The 25,664-nt window shown below is 43.9% G+C and overlaps 1 protein-coding gene across 1 annotated transcript; it reads right to left on the bottom strand.

Annotated features, from left to right (window-relative positions):
• Positions 1–2,066: 2,066 nt before the first annotated feature.
• On the bottom strand, positions 2,067–23,711 carry VAMP4 (vesicle associated membrane protein 4). Its single transcript, XM_053249845.1, has 8 exons — positions 23,515–23,711; positions 19,909–20,029; positions 17,213–17,259; positions 14,514–14,564; positions 7,292–7,392; positions 5,912–5,991; positions 5,566–5,617; positions 2,067–2,686 (listed from the first exon to the last, which is right to left on the bottom strand). The coding sequence occupies exons 2-8, from the start codon at positions 19,972–19,974 to the stop codon at positions 2,658–2,660; spliced, it is 426 nt and encodes a 141-aa protein (XP_053105820.1). The 5' UTR covers positions 19,975–20,029; positions 23,515–23,711; the 3' UTR covers positions 2,067–2,657.
• Between the last annotated feature and the right edge of the window lie 1,953 nt (positions 23,712–25,664).

Below are 25,664 nucleotides of genomic sequence, written 5' to 3'. Positions count from 1 at the left end.
TCTGCTCTGTCCCCTTCTGTTTTACCTGAATCCTTTGCACCCTCACACTTTAAAGGATGGCATTTGCCAAACTGCATACTGCCCAGCTCCCGTCGGCTATTCCCCAGGCATCATTTTAAAAGCTGCTCTGCAACCTTTTTGATTTTAAGTGCCAGCAGTCTGGTTCCATCTTGGTTCAAGTGCAGCCCATTCCTTTTGTACAGGCCTTGCTTGCCCCAAAATATATCCCAGTGCCTAACAAATCTAAACCTCTCCTCTCGGCACCAATGTCTCATCTATGCATTGAAACCCCTCAGCTCTGCCTGTCTCACTGTACCTGCGTGTGGAACAGGTAGCATTTCTGAGAATGCTACCTTGGGGGTCCTGGACTTCAGTACGCTACCTATCAGCCTAAATTTGGCTTCCAGGACCTCCAGACTACATTTCCCCACATCGTTGGTGCCGACGTGCACCACGACAGCTGTCTCCTCCCCAGCATTGCCTAAGAGCCTATCTAGACGCTGTGTGATGTCCGCAACCTTCACACCAGGCAGGCAAGTCACTGTGTGGTTAACATGTGGGTCACAAACCCATCTCTCTGTACCTCTAATGATCGAATAACCCACTACGAGGAAGCCCCCACCCCTCAGAGGAGTATACCTTGTGAGAGAAGATATGGGCTCATCATCCATGGAAGGCATCCCTTCTAAAGGAGCAATTCCCTCTTCCTCAGACCGATGTCCTCCTTCCCTGAGACCTTCATTCTCCCTGATAGCAGAGGAGCTATCAGCCCTGGAGTGGGATGCCTCTACCACATCCCTCAAGGTCTTGTCTGCATGCCTCTCTGAGCTTCTCCAGGTCCACCACCTTGGTCTCGAGGGAACGAACCTGTTCCCTGAGAGCCAGGAGCTCCTTGCACCGAGCACACACCCATGACTTCTGCCCACACTGTGCAATACACTGGGAAGTGCCCCCTCCCCTGCTGACTTTCTATCTTCATAACTGGTTTTGTTGGCTGTTTACAATATTTAGAGATAGTTTATTAGAAGGATAGGTCTCAGCTGTAATGGTCAGCTATTTAACTGTCCAAACAGCCTTTCACAAGAATATGAGGGAGAGATCAGTAATTATATGAGGAAGGCCTATCCAACCTTCCTGTGCTCAGAAAGACACAGATACTCTGACTCCCCCGCTGCATACCTGTCACAATTGGAAACCCCAAACCACAGAAGGGCCTTCATCCTTGCCCATTGTCATGCTCTCCACTCCACTATACTGGAAGGCAAATACAGAAAGATTCCAATTGCGGAGAGACTTTGTCCCTGTGACACTGAGGAGGTCGAAACCACAGAGCATTACTCCTCTTCAGCCCTTTTTATAGCAATAATCAGGCCAAGCTTATATTTCCGCTACTTCTCAAGTACTCTGGATGCTCAAGCCAGATGTTGCTCTTGGATGAAGACCTGGCCTTCATGTATAACACTGCTTAAGTGCTGCATGGCAGCGTGTAGGAACCACTGGGCCTTGACTGCCAGTCCATACCCTTGCATCAGCTCTGCATAGCTTTAAACTACTGACAATTTTATCTTTTCCTCCTAGTGTCCCCATTTAGCTAATTTATTTTATATACTCCATTTTAGCCACTGGTTTTGCATAATATATTTTATGCTCATAACTTTTTAAATATAGCTGTATATAAAAGGTTTTAATGATGATTTCACAGCTACACCTTTTTCTAAGCATAGCAGTTTTATATTATAATATAGTCTTATAGTATTAGAGTAGCAATTTTAAAGTAGTATAGTTTTATGGTCCCATAACTTGCTTTTATTATTATGAATCATGCCTTACTGTTCTGTCTTATGCTAGTCTTGGACCATAGTAAAGATGATTGATTGACAGACAGAATACAAACAAGCCAGCACACCAATTTGCTTGCTCTTGACAGCAAGACCTCTTGTGGTTGCAGTGGCATGGGGTCAGAAGCTGCTCTTCTTCTGTATGTCCAAAGCAGGCAAGTGCTGGATGGCCTAATTCAAATAAGAGGCACTTCCTTTGCCTCAATAATTCACGAGGAGCTACATAGGTACAGTCAAAAATAGGTTTTTACTGGAATGCCTTTAGGTCACATTCATGAGCAGTAATATTGAGAACATAGAGCTGGATCCCTTACCAAGTACAGAAAATCTGCTTGCAAAAGTGTGTTTTGTTTTTAACATGAGAAGGGGACATCCTTGCAGTTTTTCACTGAACAGAATAGTTAGGGTTTTTAAAACAATGATATATAGAATTTATATACATCATTCCCTCCCTCCCACCCCTTCTTTCACTGACCTCTGCCAGCAGTAGTAGGAAATAGTTTAAATTATAAATAACATCATTACCAGTTAGCAATATATACAGACTTAAAAAAAAAATACTGGCATTTGTGGCTCCAAACTGGGCTTCCTTCAACAGAGCAACAATGAGGTTTGGATTCTATATGGACACTAGAATGAATTCTTGGCTGGAAAAGGATGGTTTGCCAGGTCCTCCAAAATGCCCTCGTTAGAGCTGGGCACTTGCCTCCAAGAAAGAAACATTTCAAAGCTATATACATGTTATGTTCCATTGCAGTCACACAGCCATGTCTTTGCTGTCATACTGAAGACACGTCCACAGCGATCTCCATCAGCAAGTCAAGTGTGGTATTTGAGGATGATGGGAACTACATAAGACAGAAAAGAAAGCATCTTTATAAAGCACATGCAAAGGAGCAGTTAACCATCAGTTTAGACCCTACATATAAGAGTCTTGCCTCCATCAGTGCCCCATCATCAGGATCAGCCTACAGCACCTTTTTAAGCACAACATTTGTGCTCTCCTTATGTACATTTGTAGTTATTCCTCAGCTTTGAAATTCTCAACCTCTTGAAGATTGGCACAACCTGAACATCTTCCAAATGCTGATCCAATTGGGTAGATGTACAGTAGCCAAGGGCAAGTAAGGACAATTTTTACTGCATTATTCTTTTATTCTGCAGTATTCTGCAGTAGTTTCTCATAGGGCGGGGGGGGGAAGGAGAGGGGTAGACAGAGAAGATCATCTATTTCCTAGAAGGTGGGTGTGGTGGTGGGAATAAGACTGACCTTGTCAGCCAATAATCTAAAGTCTGAAAAGGAGAAAAAGTTTATTTCCTAGTCCAAATTACTTTAGTGAACATCCTGTTACCTCCCATCTTTCTCCGGTTCTCAACTCAAAGCAGATGGGATTTTCCATGAACATCCTCTCTCCAGTCATCCCCATTCCAAGTTTCAAGAACAGGCAACTTTTCTTCCAGCCCGCACCCTTAAAAATGCATGTAAGCAGGAAGCAAGAATCTCTTTTGGGAAAAGCTACGCCTACACTATACACTTCCCTAATAGATGCAATGAATGAGAAATATTTCTTCCATCCTCCAACACACCCCAGTGGTCTCCAGTGCTAACCTAGCTCAAAGTCAGGCTGCAAATGCAACTCTATCCAGAGATCTTTTCAAAAGCAACTAGGTCTATTGCAACTGGCAGAAAGAGCACTAGTGATCACATCTGAGCCTGTGGGTTCATCTCTACCAGAACACAGAGCTAGTTACTAATCTCCCCAAATAATTTGCCAGACTTTCCCTCTCTTGCACAGTATTCACTGATCCTTTTACACATACACTTATTCTACTGCTACCTTCGCCATCCTTTCCATCTGCTGCCACATAATGTATCTGAGTGGTAAAAACAAGTGGCATTTGATGAAGAGAAAAAAGAGACCTAGGTAAAAACTATAGACAAAGATGAACACAGAAGCATATCTCCAGAATTCTGCACACACTGCATTTTAAAACATTAAATTCTGTAAGCTCCATATATGATGCAGATTAAAGCTGCTATCCTAATACACATTATCTAAGAAGCAAGTCTCATTGAACTTGATGGGGTCTGTTGCACAGATGTATGGAATCATGCTGTAAATAACTTTGCATAATGTATCTGGTTTCTGTTATGGAAGAGCTATGCAAAGCCCTGAGATGACCAGAAATCTTGCAATAAAGTATTTAAGAGTATATCCTACTTTTACAGGAGGCTCCCAGTGGTCTCCTCCCATCCAGATTACTCATCTGGTCCACACCCATGTAGCTTCAAAAAGCTGCAGCATTTGGTGTTCCCAGACCTTTGCTGGGCCCTACTACTGGGAGTCTGTCGTTTAACATTTCACCACATATTGCCTGCATACTTGCAAGCCTAAACGGGTAGGATTTAAAAACAAAAAACAACCCCCCCCCCAAAAAAACCACCTGAAATTATCAGGAAGTTGAATTCTGCGACCAGTACTGCCATGCCTGTGCAGAACCCACACAACCCTGCTTCTCTTTCTAGTCCTACCTACCAAGTCCACATAGGATGCTTGAGATTACTTCCAAAAATACCCAGCCACTTGGTCCTTGTTTGTTGTGCATCCTTTCCCCATCATATGTCAAGATGGGAAAGAATGTCCTACCTTCAAGACTTGAACTTGGCTCTATCTGAAGATTATACAATCAGTTCATCTTTGAAGTGAAGACAACACAGGAGCTTGTGCCAAATACACTATCCTGAGCCCCCAAGGGTTTCAGATTCAAACTACACAGCACCCTTCCAATGCCTTTCCATCATCTTCTTCTCTAGTGGACATGTATTTAGTCCTCAGTGTCCACAGAATATTCAGCACATTAAGCTGGCCTACAGACGTACACATGGCTGTTACTGCCTCTTGTGAAGAAGCAATGAAACTATATCCTGAGATGTGAAGAATCTGAAGCACATACTTAATTTCCCCCATTGAAATCTATGGGTAGCATCCACAGCGTGCAGAATGAAGAGTTAGCAGAAGTGTTAGTTTTCTTCTTGCCAACCTGCCTGCAGTCCCCAGAGCTGTTGGGAAAGCTGTTCAAGAGTTGAGGGACCCTCAGCAGTGGCATGGGATGCCATGCAGGTGGCTGCAGGAGGAGAAGCAGAGACTTTCTCTCCTCCATTAGTAGAAAATGTCTCCATAGTTCCTGATCTCTGCCCTTCCCCCTAAAGCTAACAATGTGACATCCTATGCTATTGCCACGAGTTTTGATCCTTGGGGACAGCTTTTCTGGCTGCAGAGAGGAGGGTGAAAAGGAGACAGCTGCTTTTGTTAACTCTTTGGTCTGTATGTGCTGTTGTGGATATTATTCTTGGTCTTAAAAGTGCTTAACTTTGGCTGAGCATTTTGAAGGACACAATTCAGATCAAACAGTGCTAGAGGATTATGGGTACCTCACCAACAAAAGAGTGGGTTTATTAAAAGCACATCCTAAGCTAACAGCTTAGTAGAACATCAGTAGTAGAACTAAGAACTAATCAGTAGTAGAACTAAGCTAACAGCTCAGTAGAACATCAGCTAATAGGCCAAGGAACAAGAACTGAAAGAGCATGCAAGTTTTCATCAGGAGTGCTAACCCAGGATGTCAGCTTGGGCAGACCGAGATTGTTCTACATACAACATGTCACTCCAAAGAAGATTTCTAACACACAACAGCAGGAAGCAGCATCCTCTGCATCCCTACTCACCAATAATCACTAGCAGGACGACAACAGCAACCAGAGCCACAATGGCCTTCATCTGCAGAAAAAGAGCAGAAGGTGAACCAGGCTATTACTTTCCAGCAGCATACAAATAGGTTTGATTATGCAAGCATTTCCCATGATGATGAAATAAGGAGTGAAACTTGGATTAAATCAAACTAAAAAAAAATGGCATCATCCATGTCACCCATCCACATTTTCAAAACAAGGCCAAGGTTCAAATCTTTACTCAGCTTCCAAGTTACTAGAAATGTGGTAATGCTGCCACTATGACTTCCATAGGTCCATGTTTTTGGAACACACATAACAGAGTTCTCCTCTGGGGTCTCACCTTACAGCCTCGCCACCACATCTGTCGCCGGAGCTGTTTGGATCGGTTGCTGAAAGCTGTTGCATTGTCAGATAAGCTCTCTGTGCCAGATAAATAGGAAAAAAGAACACACACTGAATATGCTGCAATACAAGTATGGAAATGGGAAAGCTTTCCTCTGTCCTGAAAATTACTAAAGCACAAGCTAATCACCAAGCGTTTTCACAGTGCTGCAATGACCGTTTCCCCAAGGAAAATCATCAGGAATATAGCTGGATTTTGTGGTTCATTAACTGATCCAAGACCCTCAAGGAATCAGTTCAAGATTTGGAAAGTATGAGGCAAGATTACAGCCTGAATGCAACAAATGACAAGAGGGAGTATCAAAAATAAAGGTGGCAGACACATGAACAAAACAGGTTCTATAGATATAGTAGCAGAGTTGCAAGGGACCATCCACAAAGTTATGTTTCCCAAACATGGGGTGACTCCAAGAAGCAATTCTCAAGTCATGCACACATCTATCATAATCCAGCCGGGTCAGTGCACACTCAGAGGTGCCAACACATACATGGTACACTGCTCTACACATGCTTTATTGTTTCTTTAATGTGCATCCAGGATGATGATCCATGTATGCAATGAGGAGCTCCACAAATAAGAACAAGTCATGGAGTCAGTGGAAAAATTCAAATCAGACACTTTAGGGGAACAGCAGCAGCAGGCTGCAGAGCATTGCCCAAGTAATGGTACAAACATGCCCCAGAATTCCATCCTCTGCACTGAGGAAAACACAGGCTTAGAATAGCTTCTGGCACTCACGTGATTCTTGGAGACAAAGAGCACTGATGGAGGTAGGGGACAGCAGCAAAAATTCCTACTCCTCTCTTCCTGCTGTGTACATTTTGCTGCTTGGGAAGACTCTGGTCAAGCTCAGAGAGGTCTCTCTGCACTCAATGCTGCTCTAAATGTCAGCCATTATATTTATGAAAGGAAATATTATTGGGGCTGTGCGTACACTATACAAGACAGCCGGAACTCTCTATGCCAGGAATAGAATTATTCAGACCAACAAAAGTTTATATGTTTACTTATTTTGTACAACTTCTACAAGGTACTTTTGGCAAGGATAGGTTGTGCATGAAGGGCTGGAAAAATGTTGGGAATTCCCAGGTGCTGGAACCTAATTTTAGGAGTGTGTGTCAGCTGTATGTTCCTATCTGAGGCATGGCTAAAGGAAAAGGCTACAATTCATAGGGGATCATATGCATGTGATTTTCCCAGCCCTGCACACAGAACTCATATCCCACTGGGCGTAGTGCTCCCCACACTCTTTATGAGCTCCAAGAGAAAACAAGCAGCATGAGAGAACTCAACTCAAGCACCAATAGGTGTTCCTACCTGACTTATCCTGCAAGTCGCCCAGCCGCTCTCCCCTTTCTATCACCTTGGTGATATTCTCTTGCATGACGTCAATAACTTCATCAACCTGGTTTTGGACACTAGATGAAGCAAGAACTAATATGAATTACATGACCCAAGAGCTTCTTGTCAGCAGTAGCAAACACCAATCATCAACACAGGGCATTTCAGGAGCAAGGAGGGCTCAAAGTGAGCACACCAGAAAGGGCCATGCAACAATAATATATGCAGCTGACTTGGACAAGATGTAGATCTACCTCTGGAATCTCACAGTAGCTGCCTCCAAAGAAGCATCTTTCCCATGTCGCATGGGAATGTAGCACCCCTCCTCTGGATTCAAGTTGAAATTTTGGAAGGACTCAAAGCTTAAATTAGTGTATTTATATTAACTATTTTTAGTGTGCAAAGGCCTTTACAGAATGCAGAGAATACACCATAAAATATGAGACTCCATTTTGCTTTTCAACTGGGCTGGGAGAAAATTATCCAGAGATTTCATCATAGAACACTGCTTCTACACAAGAATCACTCACACCACCTAACACACGGTATTACAAATCCAATAATTGGACTGGACATTCCCATCAATGCTGGTTATGCCTTTTCTGTTGTGTTTTTGCATACATTTCCTAACTTCCAGGTCCTGTTTGGGATCCACAAAAATGTGTGCCTCTTTAACCCCCAGACTTAAACAATGTATTATTGTTTTCACTTAATGCATTCTGTATTTTAAACCCAGCACATCTACACACCAAACCCCATATGACAGTTTTTGTTGAGCAGTGATGGAAGGAGGCGAAAGAAGGGGGGGGGGGAGAGACAGATAAAATATAAACTCACAAGTCATAGATTATCTATACAAAGAGGCTATTCTCATGCCCAGGCAAAACTGGGCTAAGGAAGCCCAGTCCTGTTTTGCCTGCACATGAGAACCACATTGCTCCTCGCGGCAACACAGTGGGAAACCCTGTAGGGAGGCCCAGCAGTTAGCCAGTTAAGGGCACACGTGTGCTCTTACCCCTGGCTGAGAAGAATACAAACCTAACTTACAAAACTTTTATTAGGTTTACTGGGATTACATATGAAGTGCTTTGAACACAATAAGAATATGAATGCTAAGCATTATTATTGACAGAAGTCACGGGTGCCCTTCTTCGCAGTGAGGTCAACTCGTGCCTGAGGCGAACCATTTAAGAGTGCAAGTGAGGCTCACATAACTGAATCCTCTCCCATGCAATAAAGGCTCTCTACACATTAGACTAAAACTAGCATTTTGGGAGAAGGATTCTCCTCCTCGATATGCTAGTTTTCTGTGTGTAGGAATTTAAAAAAATGCAATGGTACAGCTCAAACACAGGATTACCATCTTAGTGAGAACTAAGCAATTATTTAGAGCCACTTCAAGCTAGCATCCTTAAGCAACTTTATTTTAGTGGAGGCCAACCTCCAGTGAGAGACACCACACTTCCTGTGTTCTAGTTTATCCCCCATCTTTAGTGGCTGCACACTATCAATTAGCTGCATAATTAGCATTCCAACCCATTCCCAGTGCCCTAATGACAGGAAGTTGTGACATTCATGACATCAAGTCAGCTTTCTGTTGTGCATTTTGGAACAGCCTATGTACTGCAGACCTGTCCTACTTCCTACTCTTAAAAATTACTCTACTTGTATCCCACTCCTCTAAAGAGCCCTGAGTGACTTGCATATGGATCCTCCCTAGCCCAGCAGTTTATAAGGTCAGATGTGCTTAGCTTCAGCAGCAAAACTGCATCGTGTGGTTTCAGTCTCCACTTCACATGGAGCTCCAAAAAGATCTCACCAAACTGGGGGAGAGGGTGAAAAAATGGCAAATGCGGTTCAGTGTAAGCAAGTGTAAAGTGATGCATATTGGGGCAAAAAACCAACTCCACAAATACGCTGAGGGGATCCAAGTTATTGGTGACGGACCAGGAGAAAGATCTTGGGTTCATGGTGGATAGCTCCTTTGACGTGTCAACTCAGCGTGTGGCAGCTGTGAAAAAGGCCAATTCCATGCTAGGGATCATTAGGAAGGGCATTAAAAATAAAAATGCTAATATTATAATGCCCTTATACAAATCTATGGTGCGGCCACATCTGGAGTACTGCACAGAGTTTTGGTCATTGTTGACAGGAACACTGTCAACATTGTTCCCTCTAACAGGGATTGCCAGATGTTGTTTACTACAACTCCCAGCATCCCTAGCTGTAGTAGCCTTTAGCTGGGAATCATGCGAGCTGCAGTCAACAACATCTGGGAATCCCTGCTAGAGGGAACACTGGTCACTGTGTCTCAAGAAGGATATTATAGAACTGGAAAAGGTGCAGCCAAGGGCAACGAGGATGATCGGAGGCCTGGAGCACCTTCCATATGAGGCTAGGCTACAGCATCTGGGGCTCTTTACTTTGAAAAAGAGTCAACTATGGGGAGACATGATCAAGGTATGTAAGATTATGCATGGAGTGGAGAGAGTGGACAGAGAGAAATTTTTCTCCCTCTCTCACAACACTAGAACCAGGGGTCATCCCATGAAACTAAAGGTCAGAAAATTTAGGACTGGCAAGAGGAAGTACTTTTTCACACAGTGCATAATTAATCTATGGAATTCTCTGCCATGAGATGTGGTGATGGCCACCAGCATGGATGGGTTTAAAAAGGGCTTAGACAAATTGATGGAGGACAGGTCTATCAATTGCTACTAATCTGGTGGCTGTGGGCCACCTCCAGCCTCAGGCACTATGCTTCTCGATACCAGTTGCAGGGAAACAATGGCAGGAGAAGAGGCATGCCTTCACCTCTTGCCTGAGGGTTCCCCATAGGCATCTGGTGGGCCATTGTGTGAAACAGGATGCTGGACTAGATAGGCCCTGGGCCTGATCCAGCAGGGCTGTTCTTATGGCAGAATGGCGATTGCTCCTGGGCTCCCAAGTCCAAATAAATCCCCAACAGAAAATGCAGTCCTGTGTTGGGCCTCCAGGAGCTGGGTGAGTGCTCAGTCCAGAGATCAATCTCTGCTGCCTCTCTAGCTCAACTCCCAGGTCTAGGGGAAGTAATGGTATGAGCAGGCAAAGGAAAAATGGCAGAAGACAAGCAATTTGTGCCAAGTAATTAGACTGGTTCTGTGAAGTCACTATTCATTGGAGATGCAGATGGCGCCCTGTCCATCTGCATCTCCTTCTAGAAGCTGCAGTTGTCTCCAAATTACAGTGGTGAAATCTAGTGCCTTTGCCTTCTAATAACTGTGAAAAGACAAGAAGGATTTGGAAGGTGCTACCTCACCTATCATAATGATGGGTGAAGTGGCACCAGCCAAAACACTGTGTCCCACAGCTAACCAGAAGCTCTGCCCTGGCAAAAGTCTGCTAACTGTGCCCCAGCCAACCCTATTCTCTGCTTTAGTCTCTATCCTCTCCCACCTACCCCGTTGCTCCCCCAAACTGCACACAGATAGTCTCACCACTTCATTTATACACATACTTGTCAGTGCTCTCTACCTCCATTTGAGATCACATAATTTAAAAAGAAAATCATTAAACATGCTTTTCATTCCAAAAGTAGTATGTTTACTGGGAGAAAGCAACTGGTTTTTGTTCCAGTTTACTCCTGGCTCAGTTTGCTGCCAGTTTTCCAGTCAATTTCAGAAAGGAATGCAAGTAAAAACAAAAATAAAAGCCCAGAGAATCTTGTGACTGTTCACCCCTTCCCGACCCCCACCCCCTTGAGATCCTTCGTCTCCAAACTTGCTTATCTTAGTAAAGACAATAGTCTCAGATAAGCAAATGCAGGCAGCGAGGTCACTGGCCACTTAAGATTTAATAACTGCTTCTGGCATATTCCTCTCATGACACACCAGATTCCATTCCCAACAGAGTGTGATAAACATGCAGGAAAACAGGGCTGTCCTTAGGACAGGGCAAGCAGGGCAACTGCTCTGGGCCTGCTCTTTTAACCCCCATTAAATTAACTGGAAGGCCACCTCCGCACACACACAGGCTGATTTGCCCCAGCGCCTGCATCCCCTCAGGGCTCTTTAAGGACATCCCTGCAGGAAAATACCTGCTTTCCAGGCTAAACACAATACTACCCATTTAAGGAGGTGGTAAGCAAGCCACCCATGCAATCTGCACCCTCTTTGGGTACACAATAATGCAGGAGAGCTCTTAATTCTTCATATCATCCATAACAAAATTACACATCTTCCTCCCATAGCAATCTATCCCAATGTCGCCTTAGGAACACCCAGTCCCCTGACTCCATGGATCACACTGCTGCCTCCTTGCTTGCAGCATAAGACAGAGGCATGCCAAAGGTAAGAAGGGAGACTTCTTAGTGTCTACCATGAACTACTCAGAAATCCCAGCTCAACCATCTATTGCACATGGGAAAAGGCAAAGATGTTTGGCAACTAGTGTGTAACTGCACCTCCTCTCAACACTCATTTGTGTGCTTTCCACATAGATGCTAGCACACAGTTAGCACTGTAGAATATAATCAAATTCACTAGCACAAGATGTATTGAAAGCCACTAGCTTAGAAAGATTTAGAGGATAAGATGAATTCACAGAAGACAGTAATCAGCTGATATTAGGGACATTAGCTAGATAGAACCTCCATGTTCAGAGGCAGCTTATATATCCAAGCTGAGGACAAGCAATAGGAGATTACTTTTCCATTGGGCACTGCTTGTTAGGTTCCACAGGCATCTGGCTGACTGCTGGAAAGAGTGATAGATTAGGTTCTTGGTCTGATCCAGCAAGGTCATTCTTATATTCTTACAGGGAGGAGCAACACAGGAAGCAGAACCATTATGCTCTTCGTATCCCAACACCTATCAGGCACGGGATTCACAGGAGAGAGGAAACTTAGTTGCTTTAGTGAGAGTCACAACGCTTGCCTCTCTGTGCCAGAGAAAATGGAGCCCAGCATGTGGATAAAGGAGCATAAGACCCCTGAATATCGTTCAACAGACAACCCCTATGAGCGTTACCCAGAGCTGATAAAGCCTAGGGAAGCTTGCAATTTCCTCATCCACTGCCTCAGCTTAACAGACAATTCCAGGAGAAAATTTGCCCTTTAAAGCATACCAGAAGCCAAGCTAGAAGGAAACCAGTCACTAACTTTAAGAACTCCAGGTATGTAGATGTCAAATGTACCATGGAGTCACAGAGCTTATATTTAAATTTTCAAATACTACTCCACAAGTTTCTTTCCTACTTGCTGTCTTTGATCTAAGGAAAGTCACCCAAATTGCTGCAAGAAAATAGATATTCTTTCTAAAGCTTGACATTTGGAGTGCTTCTTAGAATGGGATTATTCAAGTGTTATGCGCTCCTGCTGGATAGTGCTCGAGAAGCTACCATTGACAAGTAACACGACTCCCCACAATACACTGTGACCACAACACCAGTACTTACTGTAAAGAGACAGGACTTGCACTGGAATGAACTCTCAGCAAAGCCTAGAGATGCTGCCCATCAATTTCACACACACCACCACCACCAGGACTTTGTCTAGAGATTTTAGCCAGTCAGCTGCCAAAGTGAAACTGACAGTAGCTTCTGCAGATTTTGTCTTTAGATTCTACTCTATTCAGGTTCCACTTTGTTCATACATGTCAAGAGAAGCACATGGATTATTTTGGTAAAATATGTGAAGAAAACTAACATAAGAACAGCCCTGCTGGATCAGGCCCAAAGCCTATCTATTCCAGCATCCTGTTTCACACAGTGACCCACCAGATGCTGCTGAGAAGCCCACAGGCAAGAGGTGAGGGTATACCCTCTCTCTTGCAGTTGCTCCCCTACAACTGGTATTTAGATGCATCTTGCCTCTGAGGCTGGAGGTGGCCTATAGCCACCAGACTAGTCACCATTGATAAACCTGTCATCCATGAATTTGTCTAAGTGCTTTTTAAAGCTATCCAAGCTGGTGGCCATCACCACATCCCATGAAAGAGAAGCTTAATTGTATACTGTGTGGAAAAGTACTTCCTTTTGTTGGTTCTAAATTTCCTGGCCTTTAGTTTCATGGGATGACCCCTGGTTCTAATGTTATGAGAGAGGGAGAAAAAAATATCTGTCTCCCCATAGGTGCCTCTTTTCCAAGGTAAAGAGGCCCAGATGCTGTAGCCTTGCCTCATAAGGAAGGTGCTCCAGGCCCCTGATCATCTTGGTTGCCCTCTTCTGCACCTTTTCCAGTTCTACAGTGTCCTTCTTAAGATACAGGGACCAGAACTGTACACAGAAATCCATGTGCAGCTGCACCATAGATTTGTATAAGGGCATTACAATATTAGCAGTTCTATTTTCATTCCCCTTTCTAATCATCCGTAGCATGGAATTTGCCTTTTTCACAGCTGCTGTGCACCAAGTTGACACTTTCAACAAGCTGTGCACATAGACTCAACTAAGGACTACAACAGCCAAACAAAAACATTTCAATGGCACTGATGGAGAACCAGCTCAGAAGTGAAGAGGTTTTCCCTATCCTAATAAAATCTCAGGATGCAAGTTTCTACTCTACAAAGTCAATTACTAGAAATATCTGCCTCAAACATTCTAGTTTCAAAAGGCAACAGGCACAGGAGAAGCATCACTTCAGATGGGTTATCTGTTTCTTCAAGACCTGTTCTGAGATGTGGAGTGGGTGGATGTACTTACTACTAATTTTAACTAAATCAAGTCAAACTGCTGCCCAAGTGGAGGGGACTGTTTCCCCCTTCTTCATGAAGGAACTATTGGCAAAAAAATATCAGCAATACCAGAGCTTAAGCCTATTAGCACAAATTAATCCTGGAGAAGGCATTTGAGTTGTTTTGACTTCCCCCTATTGTTTTGGTACAGTTGGTGATTACCAGCCAAATTTTAATTGCTTTCAATTTGTTCACCTCCTTTGAACCTATTCAGTTCCTGCACTCCAGGGGGTCCCATTAATCTGCAGAGTACAAGCAATAGGCCTTGTACTCTTAAAGCATAGTGCAACAACTTTTCTGATTCTCTAAGACAAAAATCTCATCTTGCTGAGAACACGACTAGCTCTCTCAAGTGCTGAAAATGTGTATGTCTCTAGAATCAACACAGGTACTATTAAAACCTTAACTGAAAATCTGTGGCAATGTAAAACAAACTGGGAACACAACAGATAAGAAAAGATGAATTTCAAATGCTCTAAAATACTTACTGCCTGATCTTGTCATTCTTGGGTCCAAACCTTGGGCCTGATGGTCCTCTTCTGCAGAGAGATAACACAATCATTGGGTTACACTTGGGAGCTGCTACTTACTTATTTGAAGAGTTGAGTAGCAAACCATATGGCTCATTTATAGACAGACATTAGACCCTGAAGATATGACATTGCATATTGATGGCACACAGCAATCAAGAAGGAACAGCACATACATCCCATCAACCCCCTTTCTGCAGCTCCAAGAGGAGCCCTCAGCCTTGCACTGAAGGTTCACAGCAACTGCTGTTGGTACGACTCCAGTGAATTATTTAATTTAATTTATTTATTTAATATATTTTTATACTGCCCAAAACTTACATCTCTGGGCAGTTTACAAAAAACCCCAGAAAAGTTAAAATATTAATTAAAACAGATAAATGACAACAAAGAAATTAAAACACTGGTTAAAATAAATGACAAAAAAGTTAAAACATTGCAACAATTTAAAACCTTAAAACAATATCTTCAAACAATGTTAAAACTATTAAAACAGTATTTAATAAAAGCCTGGGTGAACAAATGTGTCTTTAAAGCTTTTTTAAAAATTGTTAAGTGATTGGGAGGCTCTTATTTCTATTACCCCTGCTAACTGGGGAGAGAGGCACCTTTTAACGTGGTGATTCTCTTTATTGAGCAGGGGGAAAGTAACTGGCCCTATCCACCCCCAGTACAGTACTTCCAGTGACTGTTGCTGGTCTCTATCTTATGTTTCTTTCTTATGAGCCATTTGGGGACAGGGAGCCATCTTATTTATTATTTCTCTCTGTAAAACTGCTTTGGAAACTTTTGTTGAAAAGCAGTATATAAATATTTTGTTGTTGTTTCATCAGGGAGCATGTTCCAATGCATCGGGGCAGCAACTGAGAAGGCCCATCCCTGAGTAGCCACCAGATGAGCTGGTGGCAACTGCAGATGGACCTCTCCTGATTATCTCAATGTGGGGGGTGGGGTGTCATGACAAAGATGACGCTCTATTAAATACCCAGGGCCCAAGCTGTTTAGGGCTTTATAGGTTATAACCAGCACCTTGTATTTTGCCTGGAAACTTATCAGCAGCCAGTGTAGCTCTTTCAATACGGGATTAAAATGGTCTCTCCGATATGACCTGGAGACCAACCTGGCTGCTGCATTCTGAACCAGCTGTAGTTTCCGGACAACATACAAACGCAGCCCCACATAGAGCACATTACAATAATCCAGTCTGGAAGTTACCAGCATATGTACCACTGTTCTGAAGTAGTTTATCTCAAGAAACGGATGCAGCTGGCTATCAGCCGAAGCTGATAGAAGGCACCTCTGGCTACTGCCTCAACCTTGCACACCAGGGAAAGGTTCGGATCCAGAAGCAACCCCAGACTGCGCACCTGTTCCTTCTGGGGAAGTGCGACCCCATACAGAACAGGCAGATCAAAATCATCTCCCGAGTTTCGATCCCACACAATAAGTACCTCCAATTCATCTGGATTCAGTCTCAGTTTGTTATCCCTCATCCAGCCCATCACTGCCTCCAGGCAGGCATTTAGGGAGGTTATGCCTTCTCCCGATGAGGTGGACATGGAGAAATAGATTTGGGTGTCATCAGCATACTGATAGCACCCTGCACCAAATCTCCCAATGATCTCTCCCAGCGGTTTCATGTAGATGTTAAACAACATCGGAGACAAAACAGAGCCCTGAGGGACACCATACAAAAGTTCAGATTTTGAAGAACAGCAGTCTCTAAGGGACACCATCTGGAACCTGCCCGAAAGGTAGGAGCAGAACCACTGCAAAGCAGTGACCCCCACTCCCAACCCCCTCAGATGCTCCAGTAGGATACTATGGTCAATAGTATCGAAAGCCGCCGAGAGGTCCAAAAGGACCTACAGAGTCACACTTCCTCTGTCAATTCCCAGTTGGAGATCATCCATCAGGCCGACCAATGCAGTCTCCACCCCATAGCCCCCGCAAAAACCAGTCTGAAATGGATCTAGATAATTAGTTTCCTGCAAGACTGTCAGGAGCTGGGAAGTCATGACCCTCTCAATTACCTTGCCCAGCCATGGAAGGTTGGAGACAGGCCTGAAGTTTCTCAACTCTGAGGGATCCAAGGCAGGCTTCTTCAGAAGTGGTCTAATAATTGCCTCCTTAAGTCAAGGAGGCATCCTTCCCTCCCTCAGAGAAGCATTTGTGATCTCTACCAGGCCTCCTACAACAATCCCCTGGCTAGATAGTAGAAGCCATGTCGGGCAAGGGTCATTCCAGACTATATACAAAGGCAGCCCCACATAGAGCACATTACAGTAATCTATTCTGGTTACCAGCATATGTACCACTGTTCTGAGGTCGTTTATCTCAAGAAACGGACACAGCTGGTGTATCAGCTGAAGCTGATAGAAGGTTGCACTGCTCCAAGCAGTTTGTCCACGTCCTCAGGAGTCACAAACTGGAACTGATCCAACCTAACCACTCAAGAGGAGTCGTTGGACACCTCCAGATCTGACACTGAAGTAATTGTGGAGACTGAGAATTATGCAGAGATTTAGAGAGGAGACTCTGACATTGCATCCTATCGCATGCACAAGGCCCGGTGTTTCAAGGGCCCAGGTATAAAGACTCACCCCAAACTGAACAGGTTGTTCAAGTATCCATGCTCTAGCCTTGGAGATACTTACAAGAAAAAGTCCTCCTCTTCATCTGAATCTTCTTCCAAGAGGTTTCTCTGTGGACACAAAGATCAAGATATCTCAGCAACAAATAAATGTTCCCTGCTTGCCCATTTTCAAAGCCTTAAAGTTCCTCCTGGTGCATATTTCTATTTGCAACACACACACGTTCTACTTTAAGCTATTTGAAATGGGTAACTTCTTAGACTTTGAAGCTAGGCACAAAGCCTTTGCCCCACGACCCGATACCACCTCTACACCTAATAATTGCTCCCTCCCATTTCTGCATACTGTAAGGCACAAATCATTTTAGGAGCTCACCCCAACTACAACCCAGAAGTAAGATCAATCTTCTACACGCTAGCCTTCCATGAAGCTAAACAGAGTTTCCTAGTTTTCCTAACCAATGCTGTAAACAGATGAAACCCAAGAGGATCTGTGTACTTTTCCTGTAAAACACTGTCTTTCAAAAGTCACCAAGTGACTTAATATCACAGAAACATTCCAGTTACTAGTAATATAGAAATACATAGTAGATACCAACAGATGATGTAAAAGAAAGGAAGCCTTTTAAACTGTGGTTTCCCACCATTTCAGTGGAAAACAACAGGACTTTATTTTGATTTAGAGTCTGACCTATCTCAAGGGTGCAAGGCAAATGAAGTTGAGAGGGGCCCTGGTTTCAATACTGAATTACACAATGGCTTCCAAGTACACACATAAGATAACAGTGTAACATACTATGTTAAATCAACTTAGCTATTTTAGTTTGGAGCAGCACTATCCAGTAGGTTAACTGATCGACATGGACTTGGGAACCCTATGGCCAAATTTCACCTCAACCACTAATCCTCTTCCTTTCCTGGGGATAGTCTCTGCTCAATTTCCTATCTGCAAAACTAACATAGTAGTCAAAGACTTCTTATGAAAGTGAATGGGACAAAAGGTGCTCCCCACCTGAACAACTCACTCACACTTTTCAGCTATTCTTTCCTACCCAGCATTCAAAAGCGTTGGAAATATTCTACCTGATGCATTACACTCAGCAGTAATTTCAGAGAATGCTTTAGAGCACTTTATGAATACAAGTTATCAAAAGTTAGTGCCAATTAAACATACAATTAACTCGAATTCCTGCAGTCTGCTTTCAGTGCAAGAAATCCAAACCGAGCTGAAAATAAGCTTTCCATTAGTATACCTGCTTTTTTCAGAGGTTTATTCTTGAAAATCACAATGAAGAGTTAAGAGTGCCAATCTTGGGCGTTCTTTTATGAAGGATTAAGGAAGCGATTTACTAGGAATCCCACGAGAAGTCTGCTTACTTAAATGGGATTTAGTTGGAACACAAAATCCTGATTTTTGTCCCCTTTGTGACCCTTTCTATGCAAGATTCAGCATAACATCTAAAACTAATTTAATTTTTTAGACTCATTAAGATTTGATCTCAAAGAGTTAACTTTGAGAAGGCTTTTTCTCCATTTTCCTGCAGTACTTCAAGTTAAAACCATGCCTTGAAATAACTTTAACAATCCAGGCCATCCATCGCCAATAGTCCCCTCAAGATATGTAATCATACAAAATATATATTAGGGTAGAGACTTTTATAGATTACATTTGTAGTCTGGTTACTGAAAGGAAGCATTTTGACTATTGCAGTTTTGATGGACAGACATTACTATGTTATGATTTCTAGACACTTGCTTGGGCCAAAGAGCAACAATCTTTGAAGCAGGCAAGCAAGCAAGCAGGCAAGCAGGGCCACCTAGCTCTCTCCTATGCTCTTTCCTGGCCTAGAAGGCATGCAATGGTACTACTGCTCTCTCCACAGTAGGAGAGAAGAGAGATTAGGAAAAGACTCTGCAATAGCTCTGTGGCATTCCTTCAGCCCAAGAAAAAAATCATTTTGCTATTGAAACTATGTGCACACTCTCTCTGAGACTGCCTCTTCCACCTGAACTATTTCAGAACCATCCCTGCTCACACACTTGCTTTGATTCCAGATTATCAGACAACAAGTCAAACAGATATTCTGGTCTATCTCCCTGCTCTTGAACAGACTTCAGGTGTGTTCTGTAATATGAAGATAAGACCAGCTTACCTTAAAGAGATGTTGTGGGAATGTCAGGAGATAAACGTGAAGTATTTTGAACACTTATGGAAACAAGTTTAAAACTATGATTCAATTACACATTCTGGGATGTGTGCATGAACCCATCACATCATAGGAACAGCCCTGCTGGATCAGGCCCAAGGCCTATCTAGTCCAGCATCCTGTCTCTCATAGTGGCACACCAGATGCCTCTGGGAAGTCCACAAGCAAGAGGTGAGGACATGCCCTCTCTCCTGCTGTTGCTCCCCTGCAGCTGGTATTCAGAGGCATCTTGCCTCCGAGGCTGGAGGCCATCCTGCTTGTAGGCTTTCAAGAAAAATTTATGTTAGTATCTGTCAGGCTGACATGGCCCAGAGTAGACAGACTAGCTTCCCTTGGGAAACCCAGAGCAATTAACATGTGATGACCCTGAAGCTTCCCATTCATATACTGACTAGGCCAATACCTTCCGAGTTTGATATCCCAACAGCACCATGCACCCTCTCAGAGGAACCATCCTATGGCTGGAGTTGACTCATGGGATGCTTCAAGACTATAGAAAACCCCAGTAGCACACCAGTATATTTAAAACATGCAGTTGCCCTCAAGCACTCACCCTCTCACTTTTCACTGACCCAGTAACGTCGTCATCGTTGAGGTGGCGCTTGAATTTGGGAGGCATATTATCACTTCTTTTACTGTACGATACAAGGAGTGGGGGGGGGGGGAGTCACAGCCTAAGAGGAGAGAGCAAAAGGGACACGGCTTAGCCCTATTCAGACATCATGTTGTATGTGCATACACATATCTGTACACATGTATATGCGTTTGTGTGAATGACTGTACATGTGCTCATTTTAAAAGTGAACCTGGGTAGATGTCCCCCTCAAATGCAGGGTACAGATAGGAAGTGCACTTCTGTACATTCATTGGATGTGTGGATAACAATACACGTGTACACTGACCCAATCATTTAGCGGGTTTTCAGTCACATAACTTACGGATGTCACTTACTATTAATGATGCCTGCCTGGAATTCCTTTCAGAACCGGTACAGGGAGAAGAAAAGGAGTCTTTGGGAAGCTCCAATACATTTCAAATCATCATATTAACATCCCTAGTTGCATTATTTTATGTTCAAGATCAGTATTTTTCATTCTTTAAAAGCAAGTTTTTTAAAGAGATGGCAGCCAAGGGCCGCTTATATTTGCATTTCCAGAAGAAGGGCAAGGCCCACCTCTGGCAACTGTCATCTGCTGTTCTTTCCGATATCATTTTTCTCAAGACTATTTACATCAGACATCCTGCAACAACAGCCCAAACATCTGGGCTGGGGTGAGGACTGCTGCCATCTCAGCCCCTGCTGCAACTTGGAGCTGTTCTGGAGAAGATATGGTACAACCCCTGCTATTATTACCTGCTGCCAGGTTCTTCCTGGTGACTATTTTCTTGGGAGTTATTTACATCAGGCCTGCTCCAGTTTTAAGAACCAACCACCACAGCCTGATCATTTTGGTGTTCTGTAATCATATGTAAATTGCTTTGAGAAGCCTTGGCCTGAAAGGTGGTGCACAAAGAAATCTAATAATTATAATAAACAATCAAAAGTTACCCCTCTTCCAATGTGACTATGTATGATTTTTAAAAGCATGCCTAACTTCTTAGAGCCTTCTATTCATTCACAAAAAGCATTAGAAAGACAAAGAGGAGTGTACAGAACCATCATATAAAGCTCTATGGGCTAATAATATGACTTGGTAGGATATAAACAATCAGACTTGGATCCAGATATGGTCATCCAAGTCCCTGAGATCCCCATCTCCATCACTCTATATTAGAGAAATGGAGCTCAAGGTGCTCACAAGATGGCACTATATTCCAGCTCTATTGGCCCACACAATTCCAACTTATTCACAATGATTTTGGTGCAAATGCAGCTTGAAGGGATCCTATTTCCATGTTTGGTGGTGATGTAGATAGGGCAAGTGGGAATGCCCCAAGATATGTATATTTTGGTCATGGGTCATGCAATATAACAAATCTATAACAGGTCTTCAAGTGCAAACGGAACCCATCATCAGCCTGCTCAGGACCCTCACTCAAGAATCATTCTCCATACTTTACCGTGAGCTAGTAGAACTCCCCCTGATGGTATCTAAATATATTATAGTTAAAAACTGGAACAGGAGGAAACAAGCATCTATAAAAGGAATGGTTTGACAAAATCTTGGACACTGACAACAGACAAGATCTCATCACAAATTAGTCTGCAATATGAAGATTACTTCCTGAAGTACTGGCTTCCCTTAACATTTATAGATAAAGTTAAACATCATATACCAGGCCAGAAAGACTGAAAGCCATTTATGGTGACAAATCAGTATTTGAGACAGAAGTTAAGTGCCTTACACTAAAAATTGAAATCATATGATGTAAACATTTTCTTGTACTGTTCTTTTAACCATTTATTTTCTTGTATTGTTCTTTAACCATAACAGTCCTATATGTCCCGAGTATTCTTCAACTGTACTTCACCCGCTTTTTTCCTTGAAACTTTGTTGTTATTCCAAAAAATTGAAAATAATCAGTTTTCTAAAATGTTCTTTACACACACACGGTTTAAAAATTCAATTGTTACCACCACCAGCCACGTGAGCAGCACAGGGAGAAGATAAAAAGAAAAGAGGACTTTTGAATTAAGTCCCCTCCCACACAAGCAAGATAGAGAGCATTACTTTTATTCAGTGACAGTTTTGCAGGATAGTGTGAAAAAGGCTCCCCAAAAATCATTAAAATAAGGTGAAGCAATAGGAACTATTTCAGTAGAACCCCAGTTTCTGCTGTACTTCTCTATGCCCAGAAGTTCAAAACTCTCCTGAATACAGGGCAAAAGCAATGCCACCTAACCTGACATTCTGTTTCTAACAGTGACCAGCCAAATGCTCCCACAAAGCCCATACATGGCATGAGAGCAACAGGCCTCTCTCACCACTTCCTTTCCGCAGCAACTGGTATTGGAAATAACTCTCTTGTAAAAGTCTTCCCATACATTGACTACCTACATAATCATAAAGAGGAAGAACAAACAAGATTAGTGAGCACGATTCACTGGATTATTATTTTTTTTAAAAACTCCACTTCAATGTTTCAGAAAATATAAACAATAGGACTTACAAGGTAACAAATCCATCTTTCCAAAATAACTGCGATCCAATTTTAAAGGGACTCTTGAAAGGGATCACCACATGCACCATTGACCTTCATTGGACAGTCACTGACTAAAGGCCAAACCCAATGCTCAATCCGCAGTTCAAGTAATCAACTTTCCAGCTTCCTCTGCCTTCTATTCCCAACAGATGGAATGCAGAGTTGCTGGTTTAACATGCACTACAAAAGCCTTTTAGCACAGCCCTAGCATCCTGCCAGACACAAGAACATAAATGACAGCTGAAAGACACCAGGACATCACATAAACAGGTTGATCTTGGCAAAGGAGCTCAATCCATGCAGCAATACATACATTTCTAAAAGGGTTGTGTGTCCCTCATTACTTTCCAAACTGCCTCTTCCACCCAACATGGGGGTCTCTGAACAGCTTTTTCCACAGCCTACTACCCACTCCCCTTCTCTAATAAGCTCTTCCTTTCCCAAAATTAAAAATGAAAATAGTGCTCAAGAGACCACTAAACGTGACGTCTTGTTTCATGAGATGCTAAATAAGAACCCGTTTCTAAATGATTACCCAGGATTCCCACTCCAGGCTATCCTAACATTCACAGACGCAGCCTCCCACCCCCACTTTCTACGACACGGGACTTCTCCTTTGTTTCTCCTCTCCCCAGCCCAGCCCTCTGCCTGCCCCTGGCGACCCCCTCCTCCCAGGCCCAGGGACTCTTCCAGGCTACAGCCCTCCCACTTCTCCTCCATGGGTCGCCCCCTTCCCTAGAAACCCCACCTGAACGGAGAAGGTTCTGGCCTCCTCCTCAAGAGGCTTCCCCCCCGACTCAGGGGGGTCCTCCGGGGTGCCCCCTTCTTCCCTCCTCTCACCCTCCCGTGGCCGCCCCATTGCCCCCACCCCACCCTTCCATCCCGCCCCCCTCACCCAATTCCGGGACCTCCCAGGGGCCTACACCTCCTTTCCCTCAGGTCACTGCTCCTGTCCTGGAGCACCCCTCCCAAGAGCCTTCCTCCAATCTTCCTCCTCCTCCTCTCAATCCCTTACCTGCTTCTCTTTCAGGCCCGGCACGGAAATGGCCGGTGTTACAAGGAGGAATTGTCGTCAGCTGCTGCTCCATCGATCACTCGGCGCTCCTGGTGGGGGCGGAGCCGAGTACCCAGCATATCGATGCAAACAGCTGATGCAGCCGCCGAAGTCATTTTGAGCCCTGTCGGCTGCTGTACTTTCGCAATCCTGCCTCTTCGGTTGAGTAGAAGGGGTGGAGGCAAGAGCCTAAAGGCGGGGACATTTCCGACACAGGAAGGGGGCGTGTCCCCTAAGATGAAAAGTGGGTCCCTTGGTTCGGGCGTTACCTCTTTTAATTAGAGACACTAATTGTCCTGTGGTTCAGGAGGTGCTGCTATCCTGCTTAGTAAACAGCACCTGGTCTTCTGAAGGGTCCTCTCCTCCGGGCCCTGCGGCTTCCTGAGAAGGCAAGCGGGGTCCCGCAAAGCAGGTAGCGGAGCCTGGAGGAGCCGCCCTTGGCCACGCAGGGGAGAAGGGGGCTGTTTGTAGCGCCTGAGTGGCTCGGTGAGCGGGGCCGATTTCTGGGTTCTTTTCCTGATACGTCTGCTGTAGAATCCGGAGGGAATTGTTCTGGTACGCAAGGACAAGGCGGCGGTCGAGTAGAATCAGGAGTATTACCGGCTTATTGAAATCGATATTAACCAGAGAAGCAAGTGCAGACTGCTTTTCACTGCTCTTGCTCCTGGCTGCTTTTTTTTTTTTTTTTAGTCCTGCCTCTACTCCAGGCCTGGAATATAAAACTAATTAAAGCCCCATTCAAAAGCTGGCCTGGATCAAGGAATGGGTTAACCAAAAACACCACATATACAAAGAAGGGGGGAAGCCATTCTGTTATGCTGGATTGTGACCGCAGAAAACTGATCAACCTAGGCACTTTGTCATATAAGCTTGCCTCCTCTCACTCCAAAGCAGAGAAAAAGGAAGCGGAATGCTTCCTAGGGTGAGAGAGGAAGAAACAACTGACTGTAAAAGGGGATGAGTCACTTCAACTTTCTCTGTAAAAGGTGTTAAGATTTTTAATATATTTTTACTGTTGCATAAAAAGTTGCAATTTACAAATAGCAATAGTGCAATACAGGAACCAGAATTAATGAAATCTAATGGATTGTATTAAATCGGGCCTGCTCAATTTAGGCCCCCTCAGCTGTTTTTGGACTGCAACTCCCATAATCCCCAGCCACAGTGGCCAATAGCCAGGGATTATGGGAGTTGTAAGACAACATCTGCAGGATGGCCAAAGTTGAGCAGCCCTGTATTAGATAATACAATCTAATAATGGGGTTGGAACTTGGGAGACAATATGATCTGCTAGTTCTGGATGGGGTCACACTTGCCCAGAAGGAACAGGTACACAGTCTGCGTGTGCTTCAAGCCTCTTCTTGGTGTCCCAGGTTGAGGTGGTAGCCAGAGATGCTTTCAATCAGCTTTGATAACATCAGCTGTGTCTGTTTCTTGAGATACATGATCTCAAAACTGAGGTACATATGCTGGTAACCTCCAGATTTGACTACTGCAATGTGCTCTATGTGGGGCTGCCTTTGTACGTAGTCCAGAAACTGCAGTTGGTACAGAATGTGGTGGCCAGGTTGGTCTCTGACTCTGAATCATAGCAATAGCAATAGCACTTACATTTATATACCGCTCTATAGCCGGAGCTCTCTAAGCGGTTTACAATGATTTTAGCATATTGCCCCCAACATTCTGGGTACTCATTTTACCGACCTCGGAAGGATGGAAGGCTGAGTCAACCTTGAGCCCCTGGTCAGGATTGAACTTGTAACCTTCTGGTTACAGGGCGGCAGTTTTACCACTGCGCCACCAGGGGCTCTCATCCTGGAGAAACCATATTACTCCTGTATCGAAAGAGCTACACTGGCTGCTAATAGGCTTCTGGGCAAAATACAAGGTGCTGGTGTTAACCCATAAAGTCCTTAAACAGCTTAGGCCCTGAGTATTTAAGAGAACATCTTTGCCAGGAGCCTCACTTGCCGTTGAGATCATCTGGTGATGTTCATCTGCAGTTGCCAGCAACTTGTTTGGTGGATACTCAGGGATGGGCCTTCTCTGTTGCTCCCCCAAGGCTTTGGAATGCACTCCTTGTTGAAATAAGAGCCTAATAAAATTTTAAT

This window comes from Hemicordylus capensis, chromosome 4 (genome assembly GCF_027244095.1).
Source record: "Hemicordylus capensis ecotype Gifberg chromosome 4, rHemCap1.1.pri, whole genome shotgun sequence".
Taxonomy (NCBI): Eukaryota; Metazoa; Chordata; class Lepidosauria; order Squamata; family Cordylidae; genus Hemicordylus; species Hemicordylus capensis.
The sequence above is the reverse complement of the archived record's forward strand: the minus strand, read 5'-3'. Positions and strand labels throughout refer to the sequence as shown.

Bases quoted from the DNA above. Each gene is read 5' to 3' on its own strand.
- VAMP4 (XM_053249845.1), bottom strand. From the start codon at position 19,974: ATGCCTCCCAAATTCAAGCGCCACCTCAACGATGACGACGTTACTGGG. The intron at 5,992-7,291 runs GTAGGAACACCT...TATCTGGCACAG, and splicing joins CGACTTGCAGGATAAGTCAG to AGAGCTTATCTGACAATGCA. The intron at 2,687-5,565 runs GTGAGTAGGGAT...TGTCTTATGTAG, and splicing joins CGTCCTGCTAGTGATTATTG to TTCCCATCATCCTCAAATAC.